General features: G+C 37.0%; 1 protein-coding gene across 2 annotated transcripts; it reads left to right on the top strand.

Annotated features, from left to right (window-relative positions):
- Positions 1 to 1,746: 1,746 nt before the first annotated feature.
- Positions 1,747 to 24,497, top strand: CCDC34 (coiled-coil domain containing 34). Of its 2 annotated transcripts, XM_003781194.2 has the most exons (6): positions 1,747 to 2,129; positions 5,567 to 5,702; positions 10,935 to 11,042; positions 21,459 to 21,617; positions 22,182 to 22,323; positions 23,997 to 24,497. In XM_003781194.2, exons 1-6 carry the CDS (start codon positions 1,795 to 1,797, stop codon positions 24,206 to 24,208), a joined length of 1,092 nt encoding a protein of 363 aa, XP_003781242.1. In that variant the 5' UTR covers positions 1,747 to 1,794; the 3' UTR covers positions 24,209 to 24,497. The 2 variants fall into 2 exon arrangements, with proteins under 2 accessions (XP_003781242.1, XP_023366127.1); XM_023510359.1 differs by lacking the exon at positions 21,459 to 21,617 and having other exon boundaries at positions 1,795 to 2,129; positions 23,997 to 24,407.
- The last annotated feature ends 1,195 nt before the right edge of the window (positions 24,498 to 25,692 follow it).

Genomic DNA, 25,692 nt, shown 5'->3' with positions numbered 1-25,692 from the left:
GACCCTGAAAAAAATTTTTATTATTTTACAAAGAAATAAATTAGGATTAGGAAAACCATTGATTCAAATCCAGGTCCCTTTCATACTAAAATTTGTTTTTTCCATTGCAGTTACATCAGGTATGTCTGTTGGACAATAGTTTTTCGAACTTAACTCTTCATGAAGGGTGAAGGCAGCCCAGGGCCTTTTTATGTTGATAGTAGAGATGTTCTGATAAAAGGTTTTAAACAGATACACAAATATTGAGTAATTGGGGAGGAGAATGAAAACTAATTTCATTAAGTAGTTTAATTCCTTGATCAACATTACTATTCAATTCAGCTTTTTCCAATTTTCTTCCATTTTCATTTTGTCAGTACTGAATTTTTTTTTTTTTTTTTTTTTTGGAAACCGTCCTCAGTAGAGTGAAGTGGAGTCAAAGATGATAGCAACCTCAAACTCTTGGGCTAAAGTGATTATCTTGCCTCAGCCTCTCAAGTAGCTGGAACTACAGGTGCCCTCCACAATGCCCGTCTATTTTTTAGAGGTAGGGTCTCGCTCTTTCTTGCCCAGGCTGGTCTCGAACTCCTGAGCTCAGGCAATCCACCCGCCTCAGCCTCCCAGAGTGCAGGTGATGACAGGCGTGAGCTACCGCATGAGGCTAGTACTGAAACTTTTAATAAAATATTTCACATAAATAGTTGTAACAGTGTCATATTTCATTGATTATAGCTTCTGCCATATGAATTCTTAGGTTGCTATTATTTCTACCATATTTAATTCTCCTGTGTAACATTTTGCAGATCTAAATTTCATCAAAGGTTTTGTATCCCTCTTTGGTTAGTAACAAATTTTGTGTGCCATTTTAGCTAGCCATTGTCCGTTTTCAGTTCATGGTATTTCTACCAACACGCATTATGAACTAGCTCAACGGAAGCCATATTTATTTACAGGTGTGCACAGTTTTGTCAGCATGAATAAAGCATCCAGCTTTGTTTTCTATCATTCTCCCTTCCTACACATATCCTCAGTCCCTAAGAGGAAAGTGCCCCCCCAGTCCCACACAATTTTTTTTCTTTCTCATAAAATGGGTATCATAGCATATTTCAATGGGATGATTCTTCACCATAAAAAGATAAGGAACTTAAGGTAAAGGCTGGATGTTCTTTCATCTATTCCCAGTGCTTTGTGAAGACCCTAGCGTATACTAGAGTTTTCAGAGTCCAAAAATTCACACGCAGAGATAAACTAGTTTTGTTAAGATGCCAGGCAAACAAGATGCTACACAAACACTGAAAGATTGTCCCAGAAGAAACCTGGATAAAGTTCAGCCCCCATTTGTGTTGAAAGGAATCACGATTGAGGCTTATAATCCGTACCTTGTAATTGCATGGGGGTGGGGAGTTAGTTTAGCCTTCTGCCTCTTACCCTTTAAAAGCATCTGCCTTATTCAGTGAAAGGTAAGATTTCAGGTGACACATCATCCGCAACACCACAGCAAACAAGGGACAGGCACTTAAAGTTGTCAGCAGGGAGCCAGGACCTCTCCCGGGGTAAAGCGCGGCGCGGAAGGAAGCCAGCTCACTGCAGCAGCCACCTTCCTTCTAGAGAGGAGAAAGGGACGGCCAACCTCAGCCCGCTGGGCTAACCTAAGCCATGCAGGGCAGGCCCAGACAAAGCCCTCACGGCCTCCACGCGTCGCTATGGCAACGTGGGGTCTGCGCAGGCCCGGATTGGCCTGGCCCGGTGCTCGCAGGGCCTGCTGGGAGAGGGCGGCCGGGCCGCGACTCCTCCAGTTTGAACTTGGCGGGCCTGATGTTGGCGGCCGGGCAGTGGGGGGCTGCTTCTGCCTCTACCTATACCCTTTCCTCCTCTGATGGCAGACCCAGGTCGCGGCCCTCATTGAGCTCTTTTTCTGTCCTCATGATGGGCGCCCAGGGAGAAGGGTTGGAGGTGGGGTGCCAGCCGTCGCCGCCCGTCAGCTGCAGCAATTCCACCATGTCGCTGTTGTCTCCTCTCGGCCACCAGAGCTTCCCGTTTGACGAGGACGACGGTGGCGGGGAGAATGAGGAAGAGGCAGACGAAGATGCCTCTGACTCTGAGGTCCAGGTGGCAAGCTCGAGAAGAGTGGAGTTACAGGGGCGCGCCAGGTAACCCCGAGGCCGCCGGGCCGATACAGCCCTTTCCAACATTCCTTAGAGACCCTTCTGAGCACCTTCTTTGCGGCCACTCTCCTGGCTTCTGCCCCAAAGGCAGCGCAGGCACCTGCGTCCCAAGGTGCAGCTCCCTTTTTTCCACATAATGAGGGCAGAGTAATCCAAATGACAACAGGTTTCCTATGACACTTGATTTTTCCTGACATATGGTGGTTGCCACAATCTCGATTCCCTGAAAAAGACACAAAGTCCCAGACAAACGCAATTTTGCTACTATTTCAGGACATTTATGAATCGTCAAAAGCTAGACTGTGAACTCCACACCTGTCACACTGAAATGTGGTTTACTGCACCTTAGTACTATCTGATTATTTTAAAGAAAATCTACTGATTTGTTAGCGAAATAGATCAGTAGTAGATTTTCTTTTCTTTTTTTGCAGTTTTTGGCAGGGGCTGGGCTTGAACTCACCACCTCCAGCATATGGGGCTGGCGCCCCACCGCTTTGAGCCACAGGCGCCGCCCAGTAGTAGATTTTCTTTAAAATCTATTTATTGCTAGTAGATTGTAGTAAGTAGGTCACTTTTTATGTCATAAAGACCTGAAGCACAGAGGTTAGCACCGTTAACCTCAGCATGCAGAGACAAGGTTGGGTATGATCTCAGAAAGAACTTATAGAGTGGATACAGGCCATTAAAATGATCTCAGTATGTTTATTTCTACAATTATTCACTCAGCAAACATTTATTTTGTGCCATATAATTAGTCTTGGTCCTGGGGACTGTAATCAAGATGTGGTCTCCACTCTCATGGAATTGAAGCCTAGATCAATCTGCTTATTTTACAGATAGCAAAACCATGGCTCAGAATAAAAAGGTCTGACTGAAAGGCATGTACCTACTTATTAGCAGACCTGGGCCTAGTACCGAGATGTACCCACCAAGTTCTCTTTCCTGTACTACCTGTCTCGTATTCAGTATATGGAAATACCAGTAAAGGACCTATCCCTGGCAGGAACATCTCTTGAGACAGGCCTAGTAATGCAGGTCCATTCTGGGATAGACTTATTTTCTTCAAAAAGTATTTAAAAGTTCCTGATTGTCAAATTGTATAAGGCATAGAACAGGATTACTAAGAAATACAAGCCAGAGAGCCCATGTTTTATGTGTTAAGTAGTAAAATAGCCTCAGTATAAGGCACTCATATCTAGATTGAGTGAATGAAATATAAAACTATGCAGCAAACCAAATGCCTGGTTACAAGAGTGAGTCTGTTAAGGATGGAAAGTAAAAGTAAGTACATTGTTGAGAATGGAGATCAGAAAGAGTAAACCAAGCCAGCCTCTTGTTACTACACACTGGTTGTAGCAACAAAAACCTGATCAACCTGATAGTAGAATTTAATGGTAGAGCTGGAATTTTAGGAATATGTTTTTATCTGGGCCTTTGTTGGGATTCTTTAGGACTGAGTTGGTCTCAAAGGTATTTAACATAAATTTCTAGGCTTTGGCAAACACCTTCTGAGTATAGTCAACAAGAGTAAACAGTGTAGATGCAGGTTAGCAGCCTGAGAAATAAATACATGGAGACCTTTCATTAGCTTCCAAGAACCAGAACCCTGACCAAATGAAGCCTGCCAGGGGAGAAGCCAGACATATCCATGTCTTGCTTATCCAAAACCTAAATGAGCTGGTAGCACCTAAGGCTGCCTTCCTTACTACACTCAGGTCCTATGAATCAAAGGAATAGCGAGGATATGGGTTTGGAAAGAGAATGTAGGAGTTGGCAGGCCTCGTGCATGGCAAGTATCCGATGCTTATTAAGTACTCAGTAAATGGGTGCTGAATGAATGTATACTCCCCAATTCTGACAGTAGAATTTAATGATGGAGCTAGAATGTTAGGAAGACAGATGGATAGAGTACTTATTTTTAAAATTCAAAAAATTTAGCACTTCTTTTTAGTAAAAATAAATTTTTAGAAAATTTTCTCATTCTTCCCTATTTCTGACCTTTTTAGTTGGTGTCCTGGACAGCTTAGGGGTGATGGAATGAGGAGAGCAGGCAGCCCGAGTCATAGCCCCACCATTGTTCTGGGCTGTCAAGCAGTCCTCAGTGAAGCAGCTGCATGGAATTGTCTCTATCCTTCACCTCCCTCAAGTGGAGACTGTGGTAGGAGGTACCAGATTAGAGAGAAAAATACACCCTAAAGATTGGCAAAAGGTTGTCAGCCTAAATCAGCAGTTCTCAACCTGTGGGTCGCGACCCCTTTGGGGGTCTCCTACATATCAGATGTTTACATTATGATTCAGAACAGTAGCAAAATTACAGTTATGAAGTAGCAACGAAAATTTTATGGGTGGGGGGTCACTACAACATGAGGAACTGTATTAAAGGGTTGCAACATTAGGAAGGTTGAGAACCACTGGCCTAAATGTTAAAGAAGATAGGGGCCATATGGGGGCCATATTTTTCTTTAGTAGCTTTTTAGTTCAGAACAATTTCAAAGTTATAGAAAAGTTGAAAGAATATAAAGAACAACTTTTTACCTTCCACAAACCCTAATTGCTTAACACATTTACTTCCTTATTTTCTCTGTGTACATACATTTTTTGCTTGAACTGTTTGAAGGAGGGAAAGGGAAATGTCTGCTCCAGGATCTGATTAGGATTATGTGTTATAATTAGTAATTAGTTGTCTAATTAGTTGGATTGGATGTAGTTTATCCCAATGAGGTTTTTAAACAATGTAGTTTTAGAAGATGAAGAAAGGCAGTTGGATGGACAAACAAATTCAGATGTTGGAATTTCTTTTCATGATCTTTCATAAATATATTTATACATAATTAATTTGCATATATACAGTAGAACCTCTGTAAGTTGACCACCCAGGGGACTGTAAAAAACTAGTCAACATATGGAAGCGGTCAACATAGAAACTAGGCATACTATACATTGAGTATATGTGATGCATGGCTGGTCTGTGAAAATTAGGTCGACTTAGGGATGTGGTCAGTATAGGAAATGTGGTCAACTAGGGAGGTACATAGTATTTATAAAAACCACAAATTAGGCGGTGCCTGTAGCTCACTGGGTAGGGCACATACACCCAGGCTGGCAGGTTCAAACCTGGCCCAGGCCAGCTAAACAACAATGACAACTGCAACACAAAAATAGCCGGGCCTTGTGGTAGGCTCCTGTAGTCCCAGCTACTTGGGAGGCTGAGGCAAGAGAATCAAGCCCAAGAGTTTGAGGTTGCTGTGAGCTGTGATGCCACAGCACTCTACCAAGGGTGACTGAGATTCCATCTCAAAAAAAAAACCCCACAAATTATAAGTACATTATTAAGTTTTGCTTTCACTGTATAGTCAAGTGATTTTGACTAGTAAAACAAAAGATTTTCATGTCCAAGTGCTATATTAGCCTCTTTTTTGCAGCACTGAAGTTGAATCCGAAGATAACCAAGAACAGAAACAGGTGAGCCTACCAGAAAGCAACCTGACACCATGGGAAGTGTGGTTTGTTGGCAAAGAAAAAGAAGAACGTGGCCGGCTGCAACAGAAAGCTCTAGAGGTATAACTAGACAGTGTTCTTCTTATTTAATCCATGAACTCACAAAGTAGCTGCTGTTATAAATTAAATGTCATTGTCATTATCCCTGAAAATTTTTTTGCATTTTTTGTATTGGTTTACTATATCAAATTTAATAGCTCTTACTAAAAGAAATAATATATGTTCATTATAAGAGCATTTAGAAAACACAGCTAAGCATAATTAAGAAATTTTAATATCTCATTTTATCATTGGAAGGTAACCATTGTTAATATTATTATGTCATGTAACATTCCAGATTTTCTTCCATGTAAGTTATTTAAAAATTAAAATATAGACTTGGCGCCTGTGGCTCAAGTAGCTAAGGCACCAGCTGCATACACCCAGGGTGGCAGGTTCAAATCCAGCCCAGGCCAAACAACAATGATGGCTGCAACCAAAAAAATATAGCCGAGTGTTGTGGCGGGCGCCTGTGGTCCCAGCTACTTGGGAGGCTGAGGCAGGAGACTCGCTTGAGCCCATGAGTTAGAGGTTGCTGTGAGCTTGATGCCACGGCACTCTACCCAGGGGGACAGCTTGAGTTTCCTGTCTCAAAAAAAAAAAAAAAAAAAAGAGATTAAAATACAGGGGTAGTTCCTGTGGCTCAAAGGGGTTGGGCGCTGGCCCCATATGCTAGAGGTGGTTGGTTCAAACCCAGCTCTGGCCAAAAAAAAAGATTAAAAAAAAAATAGAGAGAGAGAGAGAGAGAAACACACATATAATGGAACTTCACTATATATACATGTAATTAAGGTAAATTCAACTATGTACACATAAACGGTAAACTTTTTTAACAAAAATTAAAATAAATGGGTGGTGCCTGTGGCTCAGTAGGTAGGGCACCGGTCCCATATACCAAGGGTGGTGGGTTCAAACAGAGCCCCGGCCAAACTGCAACAAAAAAAGAAAAAAAGAAAAATAGCTGGGTGTTGTGGCCGGCGCCTGTAGTCCCAGCTACTTGGGAGGCTGAGGCAAGAGAAAAGCCCAGGAGTTGGAGGTTGCTGTGAGCTGTGTGATGCCACACACTTCTACTGAGGGCGATAAACTGAGACTCTGTCTCTACAAAAAAAAAAAAAAAATATATATATATATATATATAAAGATAGGATTCTACTTCCATACATCACTCAAATAACATGCCCTCGAGTGAGTGTGTGCTGACAATGGGAATCTGCTGGTCTTTCAGGGTGCTTAAGTTTCTTTGTGCTCCCTTTCTTATGTATGGACATTTCCATGTGTGTGATTCTTTTTTTGAACTTTTGCTATACAGACTCAAATAACAAATAGTTTTAGATATAGTTTCAGATGGATCTCTCAATTTGAACTCTTCCTATTAACCTGGTAAGCAAATAGATTTGGTTAGTTTGGTACTCCTTAAACTCACTGTCCAAACTCACTATATGAATTCTTCTTATCCAAACACAGAAATAGCATCAAACTCTTGCAACCTGCTTTTTTTTTTTTTTTTTTTGCCTGTTACATTATTTATTTATTTATTTGCAGTTTTTGGCAGGGGCTGGGTTTGAACCTGCCACCTCTGGCATGTGGGGCCTACTCCTTTGAGCCACAGGCACCACCCCTGTTACATTATTAATATATCTTTCTATAGTTAAATATTTGTATAGGCCTATATTTGTGGTGGTTCGTGCCTGTAATCCAAGCACTTTGGGAGGCTGAGGTTGGAAGATTGCTTGAGGCCAGGAGTTTGTGACCAGCCTGGGCAACATAGTAAGACTCCATCTCTAAAAAAAATACAACACTTAGTTGGGTAGGGAATGCATGTCTGTAATCCCAGTCATTTGGATAGCTGAGGTGGGAGTACGACATGATCCAAGAAGTTCAAGGTTACAGTGAGCTATGGTCATTCCATTGCACTCCAGCCTCGGCAACAGCAAAACCTTCTTCCCAGATAACATTATTTCAAAATGGCTGTCTAATATTATGGAACCATATTTAAAATCTATCAAATATATATTAAAATGTAGTTAACTGGCTCACAGTTGTTGGCTATTTTAGTTCATTTTGTAATTTTGTTATGAAAATCCTGAAAATTAACGTTTTACACTTCATGATCTGCCTTTGAATAAATTTTCCATATTAATTTTGAAACTACTTATTTCTCTGATGTTTTTCTAACCAAATAGGGAGTCACATCTTCAGGAGAGTTGGCATGATTCAAATGATTGTGAAAATTAGTACATTCTGCTGTTTCCTTATTGTATGGTACTTAGTATTCTAGAATATAGATTTGTTCCTAGAAAATGCACCGAGAACGTGACAGTTATTTGCAGATCACATAGCTTAAGAAAGACCTTATGGTTTGGTGTCTGGCCGGGTTAATAAATGCCCTACGTGCCAGCCTTCTTACTTGCTGGGGGATCTTAGGCAAGCTATTTAAAATTTTATTTCAGTTTTCTCATGTGTACAAGGGGGATAAAATCATACCCATGTAACAAGATTTTTGTGAGGATTAAATGAAACAAAATATAAATAGCCACCTTTGTTTTTATCAGTGTTATTATTTATGTCATTGCTATTCATTGTAATTTTCAGAATTATTATGTATTTTTTAGACCTTAGACTCTTACTTCCTTTACTTCAACCTAAGTATTAACTTTATTTATTCCATTATTTAGTTCAATAGCTTTTAAAATATTCATTCATAAGTGAGAAATACTATTCAACTTACTGTGTAAGCTGATTTTGAGCTATTGTGATACTCATATTCTTTTCTTGTCTTTCCCTTGTTTCTATTTTCTAAGTCATGTTTTCCTTATTTTTCTATTCTTGTTTACTATATTCTCTTATTTGTTTACAGACCATATTAAAAGCACATTTTTTTATTTTTTTTTTGAGACAGTCTGTGTCACCCTGAATAGAGCTATGGCATCTTAGCTCACAGCAACCTAAACTCTTCTTGGGCTTGGGTAATTCTTTTTCCTCAGCCTCCCGAGTGGCTGCTGAGACTATAGGCATGTGGCACTACACCCAGCTAGTTTTTCTATTTTTCTTTTTTTTTTTAGTAGAGATGGTGTCTTGCCCTTGCTGGGGCTGGTATCAAACTTCTGAGCTCATGTGATCCACCCACCTCATCCTCCCAGAGTGCTAGCTAGGATTACAGGTGTGATCCACCACACCTGGCCCCAAAGCACAAATTTTTAACCATAATGAATAGTTTATCTCAAATACCTGTTAAAGCTAAAAAAAAGCATGAAGGCTAGAGAAATAATTTTGCCAAGTTTCAGTTAGTGGCAGAACTAGAACTGGAACCTAGTTCTTTTGACTTACAATTTTAAGTGCTTTTTCCACAATATCAAAATTTATTTTAGGAATACAAATACGCCAGGCTTAGTATTTATTTATTTACTTTTTGGCTGGGGCAGGGTTTGAACCCGCCACCTCCAGCACATGGGACTGGCGCCCTACTTCTTTGAGCTACAGGCACCACCTAAGACTTAGTATTTATTTTTGAATTTAACTTTATTTTATTTAAAATTTAAAGGAAAATTTGTGTGTTAGTTGGCTCATTAAAAAGATCATCCCCACTCATAAATTTGATTTCAGCAACAGACATTTAGATTTGTCGCACATATTTTTGTGGGGCTGTATTAAAAAATTATTCTAGCCCATTAAAATTGCTCACAAAATTTTATATATTGTTACTATTGTTGAGATGATAAATACACTATACTTCCTGGGTTGGCAAATTAGTTGAACAGACATCCTGAGATTAGAGCACTATTTTGGTCATTGGGAGCATTTTCTAGATACTTTGGACCCTTCTTTCTTTTTTAATTCCTATATCAACATTAATTAAAATTTTCAATCCTAAGATAAGAGTACAAAGTCTGATCTCACTGTTTCTTGTCTGGCGTTCATTTATGACTACCCTGGTCCATGCTATTTCTTCTCTTCCATTCCCTTTAGCACTCAATTCTTTGTTGTATAGAGGATCAGATTAGATCACAGACTTCTGGGATTCGATCTTTATATCTCAGTTTTTTTTAACTGTGTAGTAGGTGCACCCTAAAAGTGGATTGATTGAGTAATCAATGAATAACAGCTGCAATTGTAGTGAAGTATTTTTAAGACCAAAATGGACATTTGCTTTGGGGGGTATAGTGTTTAAAACCTGGAAATTCTGAGTGAGTGAGGGCAGTAGTTTTTATGCAGCAAAATTTTAGGATGAGAAGTTGTGGAAGACGGATATCCTGGTGGCAGGACATACACAGAACAACATGAGTTCTTCTGAAAGGTTTGTTCTTAGTGTCAAGTGTTATTATCTTCACTTAAAACACTTGAATTGGTCTGGGAGCTGTAAAGTTGTCTTTCCCATGAGACTACTCATGCCCAGGTAGTCTTTGGGAAAGGGGGGTGGAGACGAGGAGTGGAGACCAATGGAAGAGATATGTAAAAGTATCTGATTATTAGTATCTAAAGAGAAAGAAGAAAAATAACCAGTAATTATAGTTGTAGAGTCCTAGCAAAGTCTAGTTTGAACAACATTTTCAACTAATGCAGTAATTTAACTGATGAGTGACAGAGTGGTGGTGTTTAGCTTGTAGTTTTATTTGGCCATACCTTTCACATTCTTTATCCTGAGGAAATGCCCAAACGTGTAGATTCGAGTGACAGCAAGGCTGTTAAATAATCTGGGATATGAATGTGGTTTTGTTTTAAACTCCAGCAGCTAAAAAATCAGTGAAGAAAACTCTGGATTCTTTTTTTTCCCCTCCTCAGGAAAATTGAACGGCTTCTTTACATTTCTTCTTTGGTGTAACTCTGAATTAAAATTTTAATTTAGGGATTATTTAATTCCTATCCTTTATCTTAATCAAGAATCTAGAAGCTTTTTATAACTGTTAAAAAAAGTTGTGATTCTCTTGAGCTTCTGCCAGTAGCTTACAGTGATGCCAAAATTTATGTGTGGGAAAGTTGATTTCAATGAGGGTAATTTAGCTGAAGTTTAGTCTAAGAAACTAGTGTTTTGCTGCCAAGCAATTACTTGTACATTTCTAAAAAATGACTTACGCTTCTTACCAATGCTTTCTTTCATCATAGACTGGTTACTTCAGTAAGTTACTGTCACTAGTGGTATATGCTCTAGGAAGGAAAGTATATTCTTGTTTAATTTGGTTAACCTCAGCCCTCTTTAAAGTATGTGATTTGCGTACTTCTGTTCATTGTTGCTTTTTGTTTAAATAAAACCCACAGGAATTAAATCAACAACTAGAGAAAAGAAAAGAAATGGAAGAACGTGAAAAAAGAAAGATAATTGCTGAAGAAAAGCATAAGGAGTGGGTTCAGAAAAAGAATGAGCAGGTAAGGAGAGGAAAAAAATGTACGCACATTAACATCTCTTTTGCAGAATCTTCCCATTACCCCTCCTTATCTAGGTTTTAAAAAATATTTCTCTTCAATTCTGTCTCCTCTGGCTTTTATTTTTTTCCTACTCTTGTGGACATTTTATCACATTTATGATTTATTTGTCCTGGGCCCTTTGCCCTCTACTTTTCTTTACTCTCCTGTGGCTTCTACTAATATCTGCCTGCAGGCAACTGCCCAGTTGTGTGTCTAGAGCTGACCTTCTGAGGCTGTTGTGAGGGGAAGGTTCCTTCACATTCTTCTAACTCCTTTATTTCTGTTTTTAGTTCAGCGGTCTTCTCAGTCATCTCGGCATAATGGAAATTCTTCTGATGCTCTTAATCATCCCCTCCTTTTTTCTACATTTACTGTTCCCCTGTTTGTGATCTCTTCCCAAGTGGTCTAATTACATCTTTCAGCTTATTTACTATTTACTTCCTCATACTGGACTATAAGCTCCATAAGGGCAGGAGGTTTTGCCTATTCAATACTAGCTCGATTAGTGCCGGGCACATAATAGATGTCCAAAAATATTTGCTGAATGAGTGAGTTCAACCTCCATGTCTCTGCCAGACCAGGCTTGCTGAAGAAATCGTACTGTCGGCTCAGCCCCTGTGGTTCAAGTGGCTAAGGTGCTAGCCACATACACCTAAGGTGGTGGGTTTGAATCCAACCTGGGCCCGCCAAAGAACAATGATGGCTGCAACCAAAAAGTAGCCGGGTGTTGTGGCGGGCGCCTGTGGTCCCAGCTACTTGGGAGACTGAGGCAGGAGACTGGCTTGAGCCGAGGAGTTGGAGGTTGCTGTGAGCTGTGATGCCACAGCACTCTGCCCAGGGGGACAGCTTGAGGCTGTGTCTCAAAAAAAAGAAAGAAAGAAATCTTACTGTCATTCGACAGTTCAAAAAATATTTTTCATGGTTCCCCACTGTTTTCTGAATAAGTTTTTCATAATTCAACCTGGCTAGTTAGAGACCTTCTACTCTACTCTCCAAACGTCCGTTTCGTCATGTCTCCCACCTGTCGTTTCCTTTATTCTATGCTATTATTTCTTCCTGGGGATCTTTTGGGAGCACATAAGGTTTAAATAAGGTTTAATCACACAGCCTATCTTCTTGGAGAATTAGTTTTACTGGAAAATTTTGAGTGGAAAAATGTTATATCTTTATATTAAAATAAGCATAAATGCATAATAGTAGTAAACATAAATTTTATATTATTTTTAAGATACAAGTAGTTGTCATAGAAATCTTGAGCTTTGGGCTGTGCTTCCCAGCCCCCAGGAGTATGTGTTCATGAGAAATTTTGAGAACATTTCCTTTCTTATTGTTTCTCACTTCCTTACTTTTAGTGTATGATATTTCATCAGCATGGAATTTCATCATATCCTCCACCCTACCTTTCCTTTTCTCCTTCAAGTCAAATTGTTTCTTGCATGAACTACTCGCTGATCATACGCTGGAGAGCCTTGTTCAATTTATATTACTTTTATGGCACGTTAGTATATACTGTCTTTATTATGTGTATATTTTGTATACATATTACATACATGCATATTGTGTGTACATATGTGTTGCATTATGTATATAGCTTCACTTCCCTTATAATTTTAAGATCCTTAAGAACAGGGATTATTTTTTTTCTTTATTTTTTTATTAAATGATAGCTGTATACATTAATGCAAACATGGGGTACAATGTAGTGTTTTCATATACAATTTGAAATACTTTCATCAAGCTGGTTCACATAGATTTCATGTCATTTGCTTAGTCATTGTGTCAAAACATTTATATTCTAGTTCTAGAAAAGTTCACTTGTACCCTTGTTAGACAGATATATAGGTGATCTTTCCGGTCACTCTCCCACCACCCAGCCACCTTTCTCCCCTCCCCATATTCTTGGGCTAGATTTAAGTTGTATCTTTCATTTGAGAGCTATAAATTAGTTTCTTAAAAGGGCTGTGTACATTGGATACTTTTTCTTCCATTCCTGTGATACTTTGCTCAGAAGAACATTTTTCAGTTCCATCCATGTAAACATGAAGGAGGTAAAGTCTCTGTTTTTCTTTAGGGCTGCATAGTATTCCATGGTGTACATATACCACAGTTTATTGATCCATTCGTGGATTGATGGGCACTTGGGCTTCTTCCATGATCTGGCAATTATGAATTGGGCTGCAATAAACATTCTGATACAAACATCTTTATTGTAATGTGAATTTTTTATCTTCTGGGTATATACCTAATAATGGAATTGTAGGATCGAATGGCAGGTCTATTTTTAGTTCTCTAAGTGTTCTCCAGACATCTTTCCAAAAGGAACGTATTAATCTGCATTCCCACCAGCAATGTAGAAGTGATTATTTTTTATACTTCTTTTTATTCATTATAAGATTTAGCATGAGGTTTTGCATATAGTAAGCATTTGTATTGAATTACACATTAGAAATTTTTAAAATACTTATTCTGCTGTCAGTTTATCTCCTGTCATTGGACAGTTTTAAGTTTTTAATTCTAATTTTTTGTCTTTATTCTTGAGACAAATGCCCAGTAGTGTTAATAAGATTACTGAGTAAATAATCGGAGTAAACTGAAGATGACACAGCCTTCTTTATCCAAGTAGTAAAAGAAGAAAATTGTATGGTATAATTATAAATGTATTTGTTCCTTACTTTAGCAGTTAGTTGTTTTTTTTTTTAAGTTTGCTTCATCTCATAATGTAACAAGAAAGAGCTCTTAGTGAATAAATGCCAAAATCAAAATAGGTCTATATGATCATTATAAAACTTGGAGTAATAATTCTTTAAAATTCCTAACTATAAAACAAAATTGTCTTACATGTACAGAATAGCTTGTTCTTTCCTCTAAAAGCCTGTCTTATCTTTGAACTCCATTAAGTTAATTTTACCATCCCAGTCAAACATTATAGTTTTTTTTCTAAGAATGTAAGAGAGTGCTGAGGGATGATATATTCACCGTTTTAATTAGTGGCAGCAGACCTAATCTAATTATTTGAGAAAAAAATTTTTGCTTTTGTAGAGAGGTGGCTTGCTCTGACGTAAAGCACCAGTTATTGAAGGCAAGATTCCCAAAGGTTGAGCATAGTTCAAAAATGCACCTTGAGGAGTTATATTTACCTGTTCTGCAGAACTTTTGTGCATGTTAAGGAGTAATTGATTACTCAAATTGTTTTTTCCTTTAAAACTATCAGATTTCTTATTTCAGCCTTAGCTGCGTTTACCTCTGTTTGTAAAGCCTGTTCTCCTGGTTCTTCTCTTCCTGTCTGGCATCTAGCTTTTTTCTCCTCTGTTTACATTTCATGGTGTGTGGTCCTTTCCTGCCTCCAGCTTCATTCACATTTTAGCTCTATGGTTGCTATTTTCTCTGAGTCATTTTCACTGGGTTCTATCAAAAAATCAGACATAAAGAATTTATGTATCCATTAGCAAAGCCAGTTTCTTATAATATGACTGTAAATTGTTAAATGCTTTTAAAATAAATGGCTTATCTTCACTGGTACTCTTACATTTGTGTTGCCATACTAATTTATTTTCTAGATTTGTTTTTACAGTGAGTTACCCTATATTTTATAAAAGGGACTTTGTTTACAGGGTTTTTAAAAATTATTTTAAAATTATTTAATTTTTTAAATACAACTTTTTTTTTTATGTAAAAAGTTAATTCAGATCAGCAAGGTATGTATGACTGATAATGCTGTTACCAGTACATCTTTTCTGCTTTCAGTAAGTCTTTGCTCAAGATTTACTATGTGCCAGCCTCTATTGGATGAACCAAAATAGAAATTCAGAAACTTTAAGTAGCCAGGTGTTTTGTTGGTTTCCTTTACTTATAAGAAACAAGGGTCTTCTCAGGGCACCATCTTACATAAAGGAAGATTTATTGTGCTCTAGGTGGTGTAGAACTAGCCAGAAAATCTGAAGCCACTTAGTGGCCGACTTCTCCCTCAGTAGTTAGTAGTGAATACTCTGAGCAACTGCTCTCTTCTCCTTCTGTTTATGAAGGCCTTATATTCTCTCGGTTCTTTAGTTTAAATCCTATAGAACAGTGGTTCTCAACCTTCCTAATGCCATGGGCCTTTAATACAGTTCCTGTGAGTCACAACCCACAGGTTGAAAACCACTACTATAGAGGGTCGGCCTGATTTTTTAAAAACTAATTTCAATGATCTAGAATTTGCATACAATAAAATGTATCTATTTTTGAATTAGACAGCTTTGGCAAACTTAGGTACCTGAGTAACTAGCCAGCACCACAGTGAAGATCTGGAACCATCCCAGATTTACACCACCCCAGAAAGTTCCCTTGTACCCCTTTGCATTCAGCCCCACTCCCTGTCCCCAAACAGCCCCAGCTCCAAGGAAACCACTAATTTGCTTCTGTATGTCTAGATTAGAGCTGCTGTTTCTAGAATTTCATATAAATGGAATGATAGAATATATGCTCTTTTTAAATTTTAAATTTTTAAATTTTTTCTGATATTTAATGTGTTAATTTTATTACTGAGTAGTATTCTGTGGAGTACCACAAATAGTTTGTTTATTCATTAGTTGATGGACAGTTAGGTTGTTTTTAGTTTGGGGTTCTAATAAATAAAATTCCATGACCACTCATGTCCAAGTCTTTTGCTGAACATTTGTTTTCAGTTCTCTTGGTTAAATGCCTAGGTAGGAACTTAATTGCTAGCTATATATAATATAGCTATAATATGTGTTTATAAGAAATTGCCAAACTTTTTTCTGTAGTACTTGCACCATTTTACACTCCCACTGCTGTTGTGAGAAAGTTCCAGTTGTTTGACATCTTTGTTACACTTGATATTGTCAGTCTTTTTCATCTTAAGGCCTTCTAGTGCGTGGGGAATTGGTATGCCATTTTCATAAGCATCTTTTCATAAGCTTATTGTACTCGTCTTCTAGGACTGCCATAACAAAATACCAGAGACTGGGTGGTTTTAAACAAAAGAAATTTATTTTCTCACGGTTCTGGAGACTGGAAATCTCCTTGGTGCCTGTCTGGCTGCTCCTGAGGCCTCTCTTCTTGATTTTCAGGTGGCCATCTTTCTTTGTCCTCACAGGGCTTTTCTTCTGTGCACACACATCCCTGGTCTCTTTTCCTCTTCTAAGGACATTAGATTGGGATCCCATCCTGACAAACTCATTTAAATTTGATTGTCCTTTTAAAGATCTTATCTTCAAATACAATCACTTTGGGGGTTAGGGCTTCAAAGTAGGAATTGAGGGGTGAGAGAAACACCATTTAGTCCATAGTATTTAATTGACCATTCTCCATCTCTTCTGTTGTTGGCTTGTTTTGTTTTGTAATGGTAAGTCTTTCGCACATTTTTTTGAAGGGGTTGAATGGCTTATTATTAATGTAAAAATTCCTTGTGTATTTAGGCTACCAGGCCGTTGTCAGATGTATGTGTTGCAAAGATTTCCTTCTAGGATCCATTTACTTTTTCTTAATGGTACTTTTTAAAGAAGTTTTAAACTTAAAGTTCCATATTTCTTTTTTTTATAGTTCGTGGATTTTGTGTCCTGTTTTCCCACCTCTAAAGGTATAAAAATATTCTCTTTTGTTTTCTTCTAGAGGTTTTATAACTTTAGCTTTGCCTATATATTTATTTTGAGTTAATTTTAAAATATGATATGCATTGAGAGTCAGAGTTCACTGGTGGACATATGGATTTCGAATTGTTGTAACACTAAATTTATTTTTTTTTAATTTCAAATTAATATGAGGGTACAAACGTTTAGGTTACATTGTTTTCAATTCCAAGGTAAAGTTCAAGATGTAGTTGAGCCCTCCTCCCAGGAGGTCTGCTGAACACTCTCATGTTGTACGCATTAGGTAGATCTTGCTAATCGTCCTCCCTCCTCCCACCAATCATCCTCCCTCTTCCCTGCTACTCCTTTCCTCTTTGCTAGACTATGTATTTGTGTTTCATTGTTCATGTGGGCATGTAGTTGTTCATATATGGGTTTCACATTAGTGTTGAGTACATTGGATATATTTTTTCCATTCTTGAGATACTTTACTAAGAAGAATACAACTCCATCCAGGTAAAACATAAAAAACGTAAAGTCTCCTTTTATGGCTGAATAGTACTCCATGGTATACGTATATCACAGTTTGTCAATCCATTCATAAGTTGATGGGCATTTGAGTTTCTTCCATGACTTAGCAGTTATGAAGTGAGCAGCACTTCTGGTGCAAATGTGTTTGTGGTAAAATGATTTTTGTACTTTGTAGATACCTAGTAATGGCATGGCAGGATCAAATCAAAAGACTTTTAGTTCTTTGAGGATTCTCCATACTTCTTTCCATAAAGGTTGTATTTGCAATCCCACCAGCCATGGAAAAGCATTTCCTTCTCTCTGTATCAGCAGTTCTCAACCTGTGGGTTGCAACCCCTTTGTAACAATGAAAATACGTCCTACATATCAAATATTTATATTACGATTCATAACAGTAGCACAATTCCAGTTATGAAGTAGCAACAAAAATAATTTTATGGTTGGGAGTCACTACAATGAGGAACTGTATTAAAGGGTCGGTCGGGCATTAGGAGGCATTAGGAAGGTTGAGAACCACTGCTCTACATCCTTGCCAGCATCTGTAGATTTGGGACTTTGTGATGTGGGCTAATCTCACGGGAGTTAGGTGATATCTCAGAGTGGTTTTGATTTGCATTTTCCTGATGATTAGAGACAATGAGCATTTTTCCATGTTTGTGTTGGCCATTCATCTGTGTTGCCTTCCAAGAAGTTTCTGTTTAAGTCTCTTGCCCACAAAGAAATGGGGTTCTTTGCTCTTTTCTTATTGATTAATTTGAGTTCTGTGTAGATTCTAGTTATTAGCCCCTTTGTCAGATTCAGAACATACCAAAATCTTCTCCCATTCCAAAAGTGGTTTGCTTTAACTAAATTTATTTATTTATTTATTGAGATAGAGTCTCACTTTGTCACCCTCAGTAGCATGTGGTGGTTTCCATAGCTCACAGCAACTTCAAACTCTTGGGCTCAAGTGATTCTCTTGCCTTAGCCTCCCATGTAGCTGGAACTACAGGCACCCACCACAGTGCCTGCCATTTTTAGAGATGGGATCTCGCTGTTGCTCAGGCTAATCTCGAACCTGTGAACTCAGGCAATCCCCACTCCCCCCACCCCCCCACCCCCACCTTGGCCTCCTAGAGTGCTAGGATTACAGGCGTGACCACTGGGCCCAACCCTCTAACTTTATTTTTTTTTGAGATGAGCTTTTATTGTGTTGTCCAGGCTATTCTCTTTTTTTTTTTTTTTTTTTTTTTTTTTGAGATAGAGCCTCAAGCTGTCCCCCTGGGTAGAGTGCCATGGCATTACAGCTCACAGCAACCTCCAACTCCTGGGCTCAAGCGAGTCTCCTGCCTCTGCCTCCCAAGTAGCTGGGACCACAGGCACCCGCCACAACGCCCGGCTATTTTTTGGTTGCAGCCGTCATTGTTGTTTTGGCGGGTCCAGGCTGGGGATTCGAACCCGCCACCTTAGGAGTACGTGGCTGGCGCCTTAGCCGGTTGAGCTATAGGCGCCCAGCCAGGCTATTCTCAAACTCTCCCTTCACCTCTGCCTCCTGAGTAGGTGGAGTTACAGGAACACCACTGCACGCGGCTCACAGTGTTGTTAAAAAGATAATTCTTTCCCTATCGAATTACCTTGGCATCTTTGTTTAAAATAAATTGACCATATATGTATGGGTCTATTTCTGGACTCTATTCTCATTCTATTGATTCATATCCTATGCCACTGTCATACTAACTTGTTACTATATAGTTTTATAGTTCTTGAATTTATAATCTTGAAATAAGTTAGTGTAAATCCTCCAACTTTTTAATTCCTTTTCAAACTTATTTACTCTGCATCTTTCCATATATAATTTAAAATCAGCTTATCAATTTCCCTAATAAGACCTGCTCTAATATTGCTTGGCACTATTGGGATTGTGATAAATGTAACTATATACATTATTTTGGAGAAAATTGCTATCCTTATAATATCAAATTTTAAATCTACAAACAGCTTTTCTTTTAATTTACTTATATATTTTTAAAATTTATCTCAGTCATTCTTTTAGTTTGCCAAATACAGCAGTATTGTACATCTTTTAAGTGTATTTCTAAGTATTTCATGTTATTTTGCCTTGTTCCTGATATTATCCATGCCTGGTTTTAACATCAGAATAATGCTAATTTCTTAAAATGATCTTGGATGTGTTTCCTTTTTGTCTGTTTTCTAAAATAATTTATGTAGGATTTGGTATTAAAATATGTCACAGTAATTTTTATATGATTAAAATATGAAATATCCTTAAATGTGTGATGATAGATTCTATCAGTGAAGCCATCAGAAGCTAAAGTGTTTTAATGGGAAATTTTTAATTTTGAATTGTTTTTACAAGTAGAGGACTATTTAGACACTATTCTTGAATTAGTTTTAGATCTTTAATTAGTTTTGAAAAGTGACCTATTTTAAGGAGTTTTGACATTTTATTTAAAGTATAGAACTTATTGGAATAAAATTGTTTTTATCCTTCTCTCATTTTGAAGTCTGTATGATCTGTAGTGACCTGCCACTCACCATCTCTGTGAACTTAGGCAAGTTACTTACCCTCTGTGTGCTTTAGTTTCCTCATTGTAAAATGGATTAGTGATAGTATGTACTTCATATTGTGATAAGAATGGACAGTATATACATATAAAGCATGTAGAATAGTAAGAGGCATAGTTAGCACTCAATGAATGTTAGCTGATGTAATTGAAAATGCAGAACTTCCTTAGTTGACCACCTCCCTACATTGACCACCTCCTTCGGTTGACCTAATTTTTGTAGACCAGACACCCACCACATCTATGTATCAGTGGTCAACTTACAGAGGTTCCACTGTATTGTAAGAACTGGATGATGCCTTGTTGATGACGTTGTGGAAGAGAATCATGAGTCGCACAGAGATTGAGAGAGATAGGCTCCAAGATCTTAAGTAGTCCTAAGTATATGTCCAGTATTGTTCCAGTAGCTATTGAGTTCTTAGCATGAAAGTATTTCATTTCACAATTGTCAGTTGACTAGCAAGAAAGAAATAACAGCAAATTGGATAGCAGCTTCGATAATTACTTGGGTGTTGGTTTTTAAGACCCACCTTTTCTGTATAGCACTGGACATACATTGTATGTAACTGGTATTTATTACCTGGGTGTTAATTGAATGTATATATTAAAGTGTTCTATAAGATACTTTCAAGGAAAGAATTTCTTTTCTTGGCTCATTTTATTTTACTCAAGAAGGGTGATGCATATGGCATTTGTATTGCATATACAGGGTGGCCATAAAGTTTGTGTACAATTTAAAGTAGTGTGCAATTTAAAATAGCACATGAACTTTATGGCCACCTTGTATAATACTTTTTATGTCTTGCAGATTAGTTTCCAAACCTTTGGTGAAGAGGACCAGAAATGTCATTGGTTATTTGGGATTTAACTGTATTGGTAGATTATCCTTTGAATGAGAAAGGATAAAATAAAAAAACATTGAGTTACAGTTTGTGTCGGGGATCAATAATTGTTTTCCTGAAAAGGGCCAGTTAGTGGATATTTTAGGCTTTTAAGGCCATATGGTCTATGTTGCAACTATTCAGCTTTGCTGTCATGGTGCGGAAGCGTGCTTAAACAACAAATAGTAAACAAATGAGTATAGCCGCATTCCTATGAAACTATTTACAAATATAGGTGGCTGATGGGCAACATTTGACCTATGGGCCTTAGTTTGCCACCTTTTATTTTATTTAAGAACTATATAGTCAGAGATTTGCCTGAATCTGCCCTTTCATTTAATATTTGATGGACTTTCTTCATTTGTTCTCTGTCACTCACTGATGGCGAAGATTTATACAAGTATTCATGTTGGCAAACTCTCTAGGAAATATGTACGTATGTGGCTTCTATTTTAGAGTATGGGTGAACATCCATTGAAAAATACTAAAGTCCAGGACAGTCTTACAGATAGATTATAATTTTTAAACACTAATTTATTGAACAAATCTTTACTGAGTACCTGCTGTTGACTCAGTGCTATCCCAGGCTCTGATCTTGATGAACAACATCTCCTACACTGCCCTCGTGAAACTTACAGCCCAGCAGGTAGGCAGAAACTGAACAGTTGATTGCAGATGTGTTATATATTTTCATAAACCACATTATGTAAACCACTGTGATATCCTTTATTTTAAGAAATAACTGAAGTTTCCAAAATTTCTGCATACAGCAGTCCTTCCTTAGATGAGGTTAATTACAGGTAATCCAATTAAAATTACTTTACTTTTTCTAAGAAAAGAAAAGAAAGAGAACAAAAAATAAATAAAGAAATGGAGGAAAAAGCAGCAAAGGAATTGGAGAAAGAACATTTGCAAGAAAAAGCAAAAGAAAAATATCAAGAATGGTTAAAGAAAAAAAATGCTGAAGAATGTGAGAAGAAGAAGAAAGAAAAGGTATTTTTATTAAAGTGACCAGTTAGAATACATGCTTTAATGTTCATATGTGCCAACTATATTTTTTAAAAAGTACGAAATAAACCACACTTGAAATAAACCTCACACTATCTTAGCATAAAGTAAGTACATGAAGTTATCTCTATTCCATTATGCGATGTTTAAGCTTCAAAAACAATTATGCATTTGTCGTTTTCTTACGTTGAAAATATTTATCAGCTGTTGATATTTTTTCAATCAGATTCAAGACTTGTTATTCCTTTTAAATAATTTTTGATGTACTTTCATGGCAAGTGTTATTACCATATTATTACCATATTATAAATGTTCTTTTAAAACAGCAAATTGTGGGTTTGACATTTTATTGTTGTTCAGAAGTAAACACCTTAATATTACATCTCTAATCATGTTCACTTTTGCACTCACATTACAAAAATATGATTCAGTATCATAGGCAGTAAGCTGCTGTGCTGGGAAGCTACATTCGGCATTTCATTCGGTAGGATTTGAATGGAATTTTAAGTTACAGAATCCCTGGAAATTCTTTGGTCTTGTCATTTTAAGGAAAAAGAAAAACAACGGCAAGCTGAATTACAGGAAAAAAAGGAAATAGCAGAAAAAAAGTTTAAGGAATGGTTGGAAAATGCAAAAAATAAACCTCGTCCAGCTGCAAAGAGCTATGGTTATGCCAATGGAAAACTTACAGGTTGGTTTTTATGTTGTGTGGCTTATATAAATATGGCTTGCAGAAGCAAATATTATACAGTTTGTTTCCTTTTGACAGAAATAGAAATGTGTAAAAATCATTTATCTTTTAAATTACTGTTTTCTGGAAGATTATGTTACACTCTGTTTCTATGGAGATATTACAAATTTATTGTCATTCTCCATAAATCAGATACATGTATTTCTTAGAAGCAGAAGTTGCAAAACTGCAAACTTATGTTTTAAAGTAATGATTTCTAATATTAGGAAATAAGTAAAGTTCTCTTATATTTCTTGGATGATAAAGCCCAAATCAGGACATATTTAGGGGGTCATTTTGCCTCCCCTCCTTCTAACCCTGTCTAGGCTAGAGCTTCCCATGTCCTTGGCATATTACCTCTGCAGGGTGGAATAGTAGACAGCACATCAACCAGACAGAAAACCACTTGGCCTTTAGGCTTGGGCTGATTAGAAATGGCAGTGCATGTTTTCCTTTGTGCTTCATGTTGGAAGGTCATACCTTGCTGACAGCTGCCTTCACTTGTATAAGTGATTTATTATTAAAATACTCCCATTCTGTTTTGTTCACACAATAGAACATATTCCAGACTTTGTTTTGGCCATCTTGGTGAAGTGTGTGTTGACATATCTATGCAGAGTGGGTTGCCACTGTCTGAAAGACACATTTCTGCTGTCAGGATTAGGCCTCTCTCCTATGTCATGAAGGTCATCCATTCTAGCTACTGACCATGGCCTGCTTTTTTTGTTTTTTTTTTTATTTGAAAAAAAGAGTAAAAAGCAGTAGTTTTAACCTAATAATTGGATAGTAAAGTTAAAATTTTGGGTGGGAATATACATATTGACTAGGTGTTAATTGCTGAAATAATACATTGCATTATTAATTTTTTGCATTTTTAATGAGTTTAATTCTAACAAGCAGCATATTTGTCTATAAATGCTCTTATGTCTATTCTTCATGCTCATGTTAGTTTTGTAAATTATGAAATAAAGGAATTTTTTGTGCCTCTAGTAACAAAAGGACTTGGAGATGCTTTGCACAATGTTTCTTCATGGTCGTTAGACATCAGGCGTCAGAGTTCTTGAAACGCTTCATATGCATCCTAAGTGGGAGAACATTCCATAATTAGTGATCAGAATTACAGTGATATTGTGAAATCTTACTGAGTGGCAGTACTTCAGAATGTTTGTGATTCTAAGCAAGAACCTTGATTCATTTTAACTACATGTGAAAATAAATTTTTTTTATGTAAACATTAGTGTCTGACAAGGAGAAGCTAGTGCACAATCAGTTTTTAGATTGAGTTAAGAGAATGATAAGAGAATAATGAGTTAAGATATTTTTTAATTTGAGTGTTCTAAAATTAATTTCTTAGTAAAATTTTTCTAGGAGTTTATATTTATGTAGGTTTTTACATTAACATTACTAGAATTATCATTTATGTTTTAATTTTCATTATAATATTTACAGTGTTTTGGAAAGTATTAATCTCTGAAAATATTCAAGAGTTCAAAGTTTAAATGAGTCAAATTGGTTTATCAGTGATATTTTGCTTATTTGACATTTTAACATTTCTCTGGGAATTTTAAAATAAGCGGGCTTTTTGATCTCAAGAAGTTTTTATTTGTTTTGTTCTGATTTTTTAATAATTTTAGGTTTTTACAGTGGAAATTCTTATCCAGAACCAGCCTTTTATAATCCAATTCCATGGAAACCTGTTCATATGCCCCCTCCCAAAGAAGCTAAGGATCTATCAGGAAAGAAGAGTAAAAGGCCTGTGATAAGTCAGCCACACAAATCATCTCTGGTAATTCATAAAGCCAGAAGCAACCTTTGCCTTGGAAGTCTGTGCAAAATACAAAGATAGCACATGTGGGAAATAGCATGTTTTTACCTGGAACTATTTAGTTTTAAAATCAGGAATTGTTTTTTACTGCTCAGTCAGTAACTCAACATTTAATTTGATTATTGACAATTCCTAATTTTTGCATTTGTATTTGGATCCTTAGAGTTAATTGAGGAAGATATTTTCTACATGTTGGCTTTTTTAAGCCTTTCAAGGTTGATTTTGGCTTATTGTTTTACAGAATAAGTGACTGAATTTGTATTAATTTTGCTTGTATTTTGCTTATATTGAAACTATACTGTAATACCAATAAAACCAAACTTTTTCTTGTGTTTTTTCTTACTCTGTTATTATTAACAGTTTGCATTTATGGACATAATTAGATTAGCTTGTTCAAAGAAGCATTTTCAAACTGTACTTGGACATTCATTCAGCCCGCCGGGTGACCAACGATCTGAGGGACAGTGAACTGGCCTCCTGTTTAAAAAGTTTGAGGACCCCTGTTTTATACTCTACATCTTAGACTGATGTGTAGTAATCTTGAGACACTCCACATTTTTCTACACTTATAAAAATGTAAAAACACTTATACATTAATTGTAATAAAGTTGCTAGCTTTAAAATTAGGATTATCAGTGTATTATATTTTAATATTAAAAATGTTAAATGTCAGATAATATTTTATTGAGATGGAAATTACAGATCTTATAAATAAATAAATACATTTTCGTGATAGTAGTTCAAATGGTTACCAAAATAGCACTTCTCACTTTTTGTTAAAGCCTTATAAAAGTATGTATCTTCTTTAGGGGATGACTGAGAAACAAAAATTTACTGTGGCAGTGTAAGGATCAGTGAGTTCATTTAAAAGCCATTCCCGTTTAGGGTATGTTTCTGCTAGATGAGTCGTCTGCCAAGTTTCTGGTGATCTGCAGTGTTGTTTGTCAATGCAAGAAAGCAACAGCCGAATCTTTAAAAGGGTGTTCATCCCATCAGAAACCCAGGAGCATTAACTTCTAAGCAGAGAACAGTTTACTAGGAACCAGTAGGGTTTATTGGGTCAAAATATGACTCAGGTTTAGAAGCCTGACCATATACTTCTTAAAACCTCTCAGATACAGTGAAACTCCAGATGATTAACCTATTTAAGGAAATTCGCCTATATAGAGACAATGTAGAATTTGCCAGGGTAGCAATAATCCTGCGTATAAAAAACATGTATGTGTTTGCATGTCCCCGAATTCCTGGAGGTTTTAGACATAGTTGCTATATCTAATAAGGCTTTAATTTCACAGAGTAGCTTAACTTACAGCTATTAATGATAACCCCAGTAAGACTTTTCAATCATTGAAATATTAATCATTTATAGATATGTATCTCTTGAGTTAAGAATTTTGAGTTTTATTCTAAGTGTAATGGGAAGCCTCTGGAATATCTTAAGCAGGGAATTGTTAGGATCTGGTTTATACTCTGATTACTCTGGCTGCTGTGGGAAAATGGGCCTG

Source organism: Otolemur garnettii, unplaced genomic scaffold, assembly GCF_000181295.1.
Source record: "Otolemur garnettii isolate 467f Iridium unplaced genomic scaffold, OtoGar3 scaffold00001, whole genome shotgun sequence".
Lineage (NCBI taxonomy): Eukaryota > Metazoa > Chordata > Mammalia > Primates > Galagidae > Otolemur > Otolemur garnettii.
This window is presented reverse-complemented; position numbering and strand designations above follow the sequence as displayed.